The sequence below is a fragment of the Capsicum annuum genome, chromosome 4 (assembly GCF_002878395.1).
Source record: "Capsicum annuum cultivar UCD-10X-F1 chromosome 4, UCD10Xv1.1, whole genome shotgun sequence".
Lineage (NCBI taxonomy): Eukaryota > Viridiplantae > Streptophyta > Magnoliopsida > Solanales > Solanaceae > Capsicum > Capsicum annuum.
Genome location: NC_061114.1, coordinates 177,884,313 through 177,895,402, shown reverse-complemented (window position 1 = coordinate 177,895,402; position 11,090 = coordinate 177,884,313). Strand labels below are relative to the sequence as shown.

General features: G+C 37.7%; 1 protein-coding gene across 1 annotated transcript; it reads left to right on the top strand.

Moving 5' to 3' along the window:
• Positions 1–204: 204 nt before the first annotated feature.
• On the top strand, positions 205–3,056 carry LOC124898017. Its single transcript, XM_047411633.1, has 4 exons — positions 205–325; positions 1,009–1,355; positions 1,834–2,003; positions 2,501–3,056. The coding sequence occupies exons 1-4, from the start codon at positions 205–207 to the stop codon at positions 3,054–3,056; spliced, it is 1,194 nt and encodes a 397-aa protein (XP_047267589.1).
• Positions 3,057–11,090: the final 8,034 nt, after the last annotated feature.

Here is an 11,090-nt window from a genome sequence, read left to right as displayed (position 1 = left end):
TCAAGGTTGGAACTATTATAATGACAGATATTGAGATAGATATTATGATTAGTGGTGTAAGGATGACTATAAAGAGAAGAGTTATAAGTATATTCCACCAGAAAGTCGAGATACAAAGTTCAGAATAGAGACACTCTTAGCAAAGTTGGTCAAAGGGCAAGAAAGTCAAGAAAATTACTTAAAGGATATTAAAGCCAATCTATCATGATTGAACCAAAAAGTCGAGTTTCATGCTATAGCAACCAAGCAGTTGGAGCAGTAATTTGGTCAGATGTCAGTTGCAGTGAATCAGAGATAGCCTGGCACTCTTCCAAGCAATACGGTGGTAAATCCTAAAAATAATAGTCAATGTCATACCATTACCACTTGGACTGGTAAGGTTACTACAGATCCACTTGTACCATAGATAATGAGCAAAAAAGTGAGGAGGAGTGGGTTGATAAGGGAGCACCAGTAACCAGAACAAAGAAAAAGAAAAGATTCTAGAACTTGTGCTTAAACCCATTCTAAGACCACGTCCTCCCTATCCACAAAGACTAAAAAATCAACAAGAAAAAGGTAAATATCAGAATTTTTTATCTATGCTAAAAGAATTAACTGTCAACATACCACTTTTAGAGGCATTGGAGCAGATGCCAGGTTATGCAAAGTTCATGAAGTATTTGATCACCAAGAAGAGGTCAGTTAGCTACGAGCTAGTATATAATATTCATCATTGTAGTGTTGTGGTTACTAGATCTCTGGTAGAGAAGAAAAAGGGCCCTAGCGCTATCACAATACCATGCATAATTGGGTCTTTCAACTTCACTTGAGCACTATGTGATCTAGGGGCTAGCATCAATCTCATGCCTTTATCTGTATTCAAGTAGTTAGGGTTGAGAGCTCCCAAACCAACCACTATGAAACTAGTTATGGCTGACAGAACATTAAAGAAGACTTTTGGTATCCTTTATGATGTTTTGGTAAAAATGTCTTATTTTATATTCCTTGTTGATTTTGTTATATTAGACTGTGAGGTGCACTTTCAAGTCCCTATTATCTTGGGAAGACCATTTTTGGCTACAGGTAGGATGTTGATTGATTTGGAGAAAGGACATCTGATATTGAGACTCAATGACAAACAAGTGACATTTAATGTTTACAAATCTATGAAGCAGCCCGATGAATTAAGAGTGGTGTTTGTGAATGATGTAGATGATGAAGAGGCAGATTTATTCCATGATGTTGATGTAGTGACTTTGTGGGATGATGGTTCTGATGCAGTTGTTCTTGTTGAAGAAAGATTAGATGTTGAGGCACTTACAGCTATGATCATGAATTTTGATTTTGAAGGTATTGAGGAATATGAGGAGTTGGTAGGTGCACTTCAAAGGAGTGGGTATAACTATGCTCTAAAGAAGCTTGACTTAGATTTGAAAAAATAGAACTACTCTACCAGATCATCTATCTATTGAAGAACCACCGGTGTTAGAGTTGAAAGCCCTCCCATCTCACTTGAAATATGCATTTTTGGGGGCCAACAACACCTTACCGATTATCATTGCAACTGATTTGAGATAGTCAAAAGTTGAAGCATTATTGTTAGTATTGCAGAATTTTAAGAGGACAATTGGATAGTCCATTGCAGATATTATTGATATTCCACCTAGTTTTTTCACTCACAAAATTTAGCTTGAATCAAATTATGTTCCATCTATTGAACACCAGCATCGACTTAATCTTCTTATACAAGAGGTGGTTAAGAAGGAAATCATCAAGTGGTTAGATGCTAGTAGGGTATTTCCCATTACAGATAGTAATTAGGTTAACCCGGTTCAATGCATTCTAAAAAAGGGCGAAATAACTGTTGTGCCTAATGAGAAAAATGATCTAGTGCCTTTGAGACCATTCACTAGATGGAGAGTATGCATGGATTATAGAAATTTGAATGCTTGGACTCAGAAGGACCACTTTTCGATGTCGTTCATGGATCAGATGCTAGACAGGTTAACAGGCAGAGAATGGTATTGTTTTCTTAATGGGTACTCCAGTTATAATCAAATTACTATCGCACTGAAATACCAAGAAAGGACAGCCTTTACATGTCCTTATGGGACCTTCACATTAAAACAAATACCATTTGGGCTATGAGCCCAAACCATGTTTTAGAGATGTATGATATCCATTTGTTCTGATATGGTAGAAGACACCATTGAAGTTTTGATGGATGACTTTTTGGTTGCGGGGGACTCTTTTGATGAATGTTTAAAGCACTTGGCAAAAGATCTCCAGATGTGTGAAGAATGAAACTTGGTACTTAATTGGGAAAAGTGTCATTTTATGGTTAAAGAAGGAATTATGCTTGGGCACAAAATTTAAAAGAGAGGCATAGAGGTTGATCGAGCAAAACTGGAGGTGATTGAAAGATTACCTTATTTAATTTTGGTAAAGGGAATTCAGTGTTTTCTAGGACATGAAGGTTTTTATTGATGATTTATCAAGGACTTCTCAAAATTTCTAGTCCACTTTGCAAGCTTCTCGTGAAAGAGGTAAAGTTTGAATTTGATGAGGCATGTAAGAAGGCTTTTGAAAACTTAAAAACGAAGTTGGTATCTGCTCCAATTGTTGTGTCTCTGGATTGGTCTTTAACTTTCAAAATTATGTGTGATTCCAGTGGATTGGCCTTAGGGGTTGTACGAGGCCAAAGGAAAGAGAAGATCCTTCATCCCATCTACTATGCTAATAAGGCACTAAACCCTGCTCAAAAGAACTATACTATGACGGAGCAAGATTTATTAGCAGTGGTTTTTTCTTTTGAAAAGTTTAAATCGTACTTGATTAGGAAAAAGGTGATTCTGCAAATCGATCATGCAGCATTGAGGTACTTAATAGCTAAAAAGGATGCAAAACCGAGGCTTATTTGGTGGGTGCTTTTGTTGCAAGAATTTGATTTTGAGGTAAAGGACAAAAAAAGCACAGAGAATCAAGTTGTGGATCAATTCTCTAAACTAGAGGAGGAAGCTATGCAAAAGATTGCTAAAAGTTTGGAGATTGATGACAGCTTTCCAGACGAGTAGGTATTAGCAGCTTCCTAATATTTGATTCCATGGTTTGCACACTTTACAAATTACTTAGCAAGTGATCTAGTCCTAGAAGATCTTTTATATCAGCAAAAAAAGAAGTTCATGCAAAAGAATTTTTCTGGGATGAACCTTGTTTATTTAAGATTTATGCATACGAAATTATTCACAGATGCATACCTGAGGTAGAGATGATGAGCATACTTGAGGCATGTCATTCATCACCAGTTGGGGGTCATCATGTAGGGGCCTGCACTGCTCATAAAATCCTGCAATGTGGATACTATTGGCCTACCATTTATAAAGTTGCTCATAACTATATGGCTGCTTGCGATCAATGCTAACGACAAGGTACTATTTATTAGAAGAAATGAACTACCTATGACCCCTATCTTATAATTGGAAGTGTTTCATGTATGGGGCATAGATTTCAAAGGGCCTTTTGTGAGTTTGTATGGCATGAAGTACATACTTGTAGCTGTTGACTATGTGTCAAAGTGGGTGGAAGCAATTGCACTTCCAAACAATGAAGCAAGAAGTGTCACAACATTTGTGAGAAAGAATATCTTCTCTCAATTTGGTTTTCCACATACTATTATTAGTGACGGAGGGTCACATTTTTGTAATCATCTATTCAAGAGCCTGCTTGCAAAATATGGAGTAAATCATAAGGCAACACCTTATCATCTGCAGACTAGCAAACAATTTGAAGTATCCAACAAAGAAATCAAGTCAATACTGGCAAAGACTATGAATGCCAATCGAACTGATTGGGAAAAAAAGTTAGATAATGCATTATGGGCTTACCGTACAGCTTACAAAACCCCCATAGGTGCTTCACCCTATAGCTTATGTATGGAAAAACTTGTCATTTACCAATTGACCTTGAGCATAACGCACTATGGGTGTTGAAAAATCTTAATTTAGAGTGAAAAGATGCAGCCAAATCTTGGTTGAATGGCATAAATGAGTTAGAAAAATTCTGGCTTTGGGCATATGAAAGTTCAACACTTTACAAGGAAAACATGAAGTTGTATCATGACTGGGAAATTGGGAAAAGGGTAATTGAAAAAGGTAACTAAGTGCTACTATATAATTCTAGACTTTATTTGTTTCCTAGAAAGCTAAAGTCTAGGTGGCATGGTCCATTCACTGTGACAAGAGTGTATCCCTATGGTGCATTAGAAATAATGAAGGATGGGACAATTCCATTCAAGGTAAATAGACACAAAGTAAAGAACTATATGGGAAATGCAAAAGAAGTGAAGAAGCTAGTTGATATTGACCTTGATGAAGTCTGAGTAATCAAGGCAATTACGTCGTGATGCCATGTTAAATCAAGCACTATAGGGGAGGCAACCCATGTTTTTGTACTTATTTCAATCATAGGGTAACGTGTTTTTTCAATGTGTAGGACTAAAATAATGCAACTAAAATCCAGAAAAGATGAACGAGTATCATATAGACTCTTTATGAGTCGTATCTATACCGTATAAAGCGTAAGTAGGAGTCGTAATGACCTAGAAGATCAAGAAGAATTAGAAACTAATTTCTGGAATAATACAAATCTTGGTATGAGTCGTAGACTCTGGTTATAGATTGTGACCTAGACTCATATCCATTCCAGAACCCAGGTAAGCTTCCAGGAAATATGAGTCACAGAAATGACCCATAAGTGTAATACCCCAAAAAATCCAAACCATTATTAGAGCCATGTACCAAGCTCATGTATATTACATAATGGTTATTTTATAGTTTTATGAGTAGGTTATATGTATATTAAGGCTTCAAATAACTCTCAGCTATCAGACGAATCAAAATATTCCTTACCGATTGAATTCTTGAGAAGGATATTGGTATAGTCAATTTCAAATAAGCATATATCTCATTATACTTGGAATTTTTGATCTAATGACCTATGAAAAGATATATAATTAAATTAGCTTTCCAACGATACCAATTTCTCCTAAATCCGATATGGGAGCAAAGAGTTATTCCTATTTTACTCCGGCATGTCAGGCTGGAAACAGTGTGACGACATTCGTGGTAGCTTACCACATTTGTGACGCCCTATCACGAAGGTCATCAACATTTGGTATAAACCAACTCCTAAGTGACTACATTCGTGGTAGCTTACCACATTTGTGATGCCTTGTCAAAAATGTCGTCGGCCTTAGGCAGAAACCAGTTCCTGAGTGACGACATTCGTGGTAGCTTACCATATTTGTGATGCCTTGTCAAAAATATCATCAGCCTTAGGTAGAAACCAGTTCCTGGGTGATGAAATTCATGGTAGCTTACCACATTTGTGATACCTTTTCAAAAATATCATTAGCCTTAGGCAGAAACCAACTCCTAAATGACGACATTCATGGCAGCTTACCATATTTGTGATGCCTTATCAAAAATGTCGTCAGCCTTAGGCAAAAACCAGTTCCTAAGTGATTACATTCGTGGTAGCTTACCACATTTGTGATGCCTTGTCAAAAATATCATCAACCTTAGGCAGAAACTAGTTCCTGAGTGATGACATTCGTGGTAGCTTACCACATTTGTAATGCCTTGTCAAAAATATCGTCAGCCTTAGGCAGAAACCAGCTCCTAAGTGATGACATTCGTGGTAGCTTACCACATTTGTGATGCCTTGTTAAAAATGTCGTCAGCTATGATTTTCAGCAACTGGAAATTTATTTCATAAGGGTATTTTGGTCTTTTCCTTCACCTTCCACAACTTATAACCCTAAAGAGGCGTAATTTTTCCCATTTTTCTTCAGTTAAGCATCTTAAAAACCCTCTCTTACACTCTCAACCACAAGACTAGGGTTTTCTCTCAAGATCATCTCTTCAAGAGCAAGCCTAAGGAATTCTTCAAGAACCTTCAGAAACATTAGATCTCTTTCAAGATTCAATCACTAAGGTATACGAGTGTTCATCTATGGATCCAATCTGTTCATAGAGCTCAAGAACCATGTTTTAAATATTATTTGTAAACTTTTTGTGGTGATATGAGTATGTACATGTTGACGATTGTTGTTTAAGTTTCAATGTGATGTCTAAAGGTGTTTTCATGGAATATATATGTTTGTTAATTAAAAACCATGAACTTTAGGTGGTTTAATATGGTGCAAGTATGAAACCCACCTATGCCTTAAAGAAAGCATGCAAGGTGTTTGATAAAATGCTTAGGATGCTAGAAATTCATGTTTGTATGGTTCTATGATGTCTAAATGACAAGTTCATGCTAGCTATACACTTCAATATGAATTTCATGCTTTTTATGTGTTGCTATTGTGGTGGTATGAAGCATGCAAGATAATGCAGATATACAATATATACATGAAATATATCCATGCATTCCCTACAATGGTTAAGATGTTGAATAACTATTTGAAATATGATATCCCGTACTTATGATATTATGAATTGTGGACTCAAATCTTGTGATCAAGTCATGTCATGTGTGTCAGTTTCCTTCTATCGAGTCCTGGGGGTATTCATACTTGAAAAACATAGCTGTGTGCCTAGATCTATGTCATGTTGTCACGATAATCTCAGTCAAGCTATAATCTATAGAACTCAATCAGTCATGTGACTCAGGAAACCTCAGAAATCTCATGATCTCAGTTAACTCTCAGAAAATAGCACCACTCCATCAGTCAATGGAAGTCAGTTAATCTGTCCATGTACAGTCAGTTGAATCATGTTTAGTCTCTTCAGATGGGAGTAGAAGTTAGCACCGAGTGAACCCAAGGATGGGGACTCACCTACAGGTTTAGGGTGTGTTTCTTAGCAGTCATCCTTGTGTTCCAGAACTACGTAGACAGCGTAGGTTGAGACATCTTATCCAGTTAGATTAGGGTTGATGAGGTGGCTTAACCTATCAGTTTAGGATCCCACCATTCTTACTTTGAGTACCTACCAGATAAGGGTCACTCACAACTGTCCTTACCAATGGCGCGGTATTGACACCCCTCCAGTCGGGACAGAGATTGGACCCCAGCTTAGCCGTAATGGTATACATGGGGCATGTCGGTTATACAACTACCTCTCATAGTTTCAGCATCAGTCTCAGTAAAAGAACTCAGACATTTCTTCAGATATTAGTATACCAGAACTGTTAGATACAGTCAAATTCAGTTATAGCACGGGACTCAGGGAGTTCTACCAGATTCAGGACTGTCAAACACAGTCGCTCATGTTATTAGAACTACAGTTCCAGTCATGTATTTGCATATAGATTTAGCTACCACGTACTCACGATCTCAGTTACTATGTATGTATGTTTTTACTCTTACATTCATATCAGTCAGTCAATTAGCATTATTCATGCATATAAAGCCTTTGCATTAGCCTACCTCATTTGTATACTCTGTACTCCAATTGTACTGATGCATTTGTGCTATGGTGCTTTCTTTTCATTTTACACCATAGGTTCAGAGACATGAGCTCCAAACCAGCAGTAGCAGTAGCATTTCCAGTCACAGATATTTAGTGAGTCCGCTTTATTCGAGGACAATATGATTTGATTTATTCATTATTATTTTAGCCAGTTATCAGTTTACGGAGTTAGTTGGAGACATGTTCCTTCAACTCCTTATTCAGACAGTACTTAGAGGCTTTCGGATTTATGCTCAAATTTAGCTTTCAGATTCAGTTTTTAGTTGTTTTGGGTATTTTTTGCCCATATGGATGTTATATTTTTTTAGTTGAACCTTATGGCCTATTGTGCAGGTTTTCCACATTATTATGTCATGAATTGCAGTATACAAGTACAGATATCAGTCATGGGTTAGCTTGTGGTCCCTTGGAGTCATAAGCACCGTGTAGCATTTCAGTTTAGAAAATCGAGGCATTACAATAAGCCTGGGTACTAGTCATATACACCACTCATACCCTAGCTTACTAGGTCAGATCTCGAGTTTGACCCAACCCAGACTAATGATTTAAAAGGGTAAATTAGACCCAATCGGGTACCTTAGACTTCTAACTCATACTCGCATAGTTTTCTTCCAAATTTTGAACTCAAATCCTAAGAATCAACTTATTTTTGACTAAATACACTCACCAACAACCTCAAATCAATAAAATAGAGGGATTTCAATTCAAATTTGAGCCTCTTAAGATCCCAAAACAAAAATCTACTGCTCTACACATACCAAGTAATTTCTCAACCTTATTTTTGCTAAATTGTAATTTGAAATATGTAGCATGAGGTATTGTTAACTTGGTTTAAGTGAAATTTCTTTATTTCATAGATTGTTGGTACACAATATTTAGATATTTGTGTTGAAACTTGTAAACGGGGATGAACTAGGGTTTAGAAATAGATTTTTGTGTGTTTATGTGTTGAAAATGCTAGATATAGCTGACTAAAGTAATGGGTGGAATGGGAATTTCATCAGAGTCAAACTTTGAAAGTTGGACTTCTATGATGCTGTGGATACGGGACACCTTACGACTCGTACCCACCGGTATGGGAGTCGTAATGAGGCTTTTACCCATTGGCAACATGAAAATTTGATAAATTCAAAGTTTTGGAACGGATATGACTCAACCTTATGAGTCATATCCAGATCTTACGACTTATACATATATATCGTACCCACCTAGGAAGAAAATAACTTGAATAAAAGTTTCTGACCAACTTACGACTATTGGTCACTAGTCGTAACTAACCACTACGACTGGTGAGGATGAGTCGTAAACTAGCCAGTAAATAATGATCATGCATTATTAAGGTTACAACTCAGGTATATGAGTTGTACCCAATGGGTACGACCAGTATCCACCACTCGTACCCAACTGGAATAAGGCACATTGAACTGTCATACTGAATTTTACTTTTCTTTTCTTTTCTTAATTACTAACTTTAGTATATTTGTAGGAAAAATGCCTCTAAAGACTGTGTATTCATCCAAAACTCTGGCAAAGAAAGGAAATAAACAAAAGCCAATGGAAAGTGAAGAAACCATCTTATCCGTAAGCTGGACTAATAGTAATGGGGAAAATATACTGGGACCACATCCAAGAAAGTTGCACAAAAAGGAAAAGCAAAAGCTAAAGCTAAGGGAAGGAAAGTAGTTCCCCAAGAATCTGACACACCACCACCTTAAGGTACACGATGAAAGAATGCAACTATGTCCCTATTGCACACACTACAGCCTAAGGATGATGATGAGAAAGATAAATATATTTCAACTGAGGAGAGTTCAGATGAGGGTCGAGGTCCAGAGGTAGAGGCTACCCCGATAGACATACATGACCCCCCACTTGCACTAGCCCCTTCTCTGGTGCTCATTGTAGAATGATGGGGATACCTTGACATGAAGACAGTATTTAACATAGGGTTATATCAGCTACTGGGTGGAAAGAATAAGAGAGTCTTATACGAGGAAAGATAAATAACTACTATTGGCATGACTGAATTGCCTGAATTCGCAGAATATTTTAGACAGTATGGGTTCGGCTGGATGATAAGAGCTCTAGGGCGATATAGTAAGATGTTAGTTTATGAGTTCTATGCCACCTATAAGGGTGAGTTGATGCTGCAGTATCCACAGGGCATGCTATAGAAGACAGGTTACCCTATTACTTTGCTAACAATTTGTGAAGTTTGGGTGGATATGTCACCTGGAATAATTGGAAGATTTTTGTATGGCCCGACATAACAGGCCCTGGCCAATATAGCAAAAATAGATTACAGAATATTCAAAATAAGGAAGATCATCAACCAGATATTGGGTACTGATGAAACTATAGTAATATTTTGGAGGATTGCATAGCAAATAGCTGCATATGGCGAGCATGCCACTTGGGTTGAAGGTGGTATAGGAGAGTCTCAACAGATAAAGAAGCGTACCCTCAACTTTGAGGTAAGGTTTTGTGGACCATACCCCATCATAGGCTATGTACAAATAAAGGGGGTGATGTGCTGAGTCTATTTTGAGCTACGATAATAGAAAGGTTTACACTCAGTTATGATTTTAATATTGGTGAGTTCTTATCTTGAGAATTAAGAGATAGGGTTACTGTAGAGTAGAAGGCATTTCTAGCATAACCATGCATGAACACGCAGATATATTTATCTGTGGGGGTATTGGAGATTTTGGGTGTTGATGTAATGAGAGAGGCCCACTAGACTTTTGATATTGGTCAGCCAACCCATTGGCTAGGCCTATGAGGAAGGAAGCAGATGTTATGTAGGATCCTTCCCACAAGAGGATAAGACTAATATTGTTACTACTGCTGAGGCTACTGATGTGGGTGCACGGACTGAGACTACACCCACAGATGCAGTGGGTACTTTGAGTGTCTTACCGCCAGTCCAGTCTGTGCCACCTAAGACACGGGGGATACCTCCAAGTGTGATGATAATTTCTCATATTGCATAGACAGAGGTAGTGACTCATTTGGCTACCCTCACTGCGAAAGTTACTAACATAGAAGGTAGTTAGGTAGTGGGTAGGCACCCAATGTTGCTGATGTCCAATCCAAGGTTACTGAGATAAAGAGAATGGTTGTCAAATTATTCGAGAGGCCAGTGGTTGATGAGTCAATCATAGAGACTGTGATTCCCATTATTGAGGTGCAAAATATTTGGGAAGTCTTGGTGGATAAGTAGGCTAAGCAAACCGATGAAGATAGAAGAAGAAATAAGAGAAAGAAGAAAGAAAACAAAGAAAAGAGGCAAGAGTTGCTACTAAGGCCAGACATAATGGCATCCAGGATGGTCAACACCACGAGATAGCTAGCGGATCTAGTAGATCGAGAGTTCTAGTTACTAATACTGAGGGGGTAGATATTGTGCCCTCTCCTTTTGATGATCTAGTCTCAGTTGGGATAGTTACTAAGAAGAATGGGACCAAGCTGAGGGCCCACGTGTTGATGTTGATGCTCCGATGCCTTGAGCGCCTAGGTATATTTTTATCCCTACTCTTGTAATTTTTATTTTGAACTAAGGAGAGTGCAATATTTTTAAGTTGGGGTGGGGTACCAGAAATTTGGGAGCAATTTGAAAATTTTCAGATGTAG

Excerpts from the sequence above, each read along its gene's own strand:
- LOC124898017 (XM_047411633.1), top strand. The coding sequence starts at position 205 with ATGATTGAACCAAAAAGTCGAGTTTCATGCTATAGCAACCAAGCAGTT. Across the intron at positions 326-1,008 it reads CTCTTCCAAGCAATACGGTG|ACTGTGAGGTGCACTTTCAA; the intron begins GTAAATCCTAAA and ends TTGTTATATTAG. Across the intron at positions 1,356-1,833 it reads TTGAGGAATATGAGGAGTTG|GGCGAAATAACTGTTGTGCC; the intron begins GTAGGTGCACTT and ends ATTCTAAAAAAG.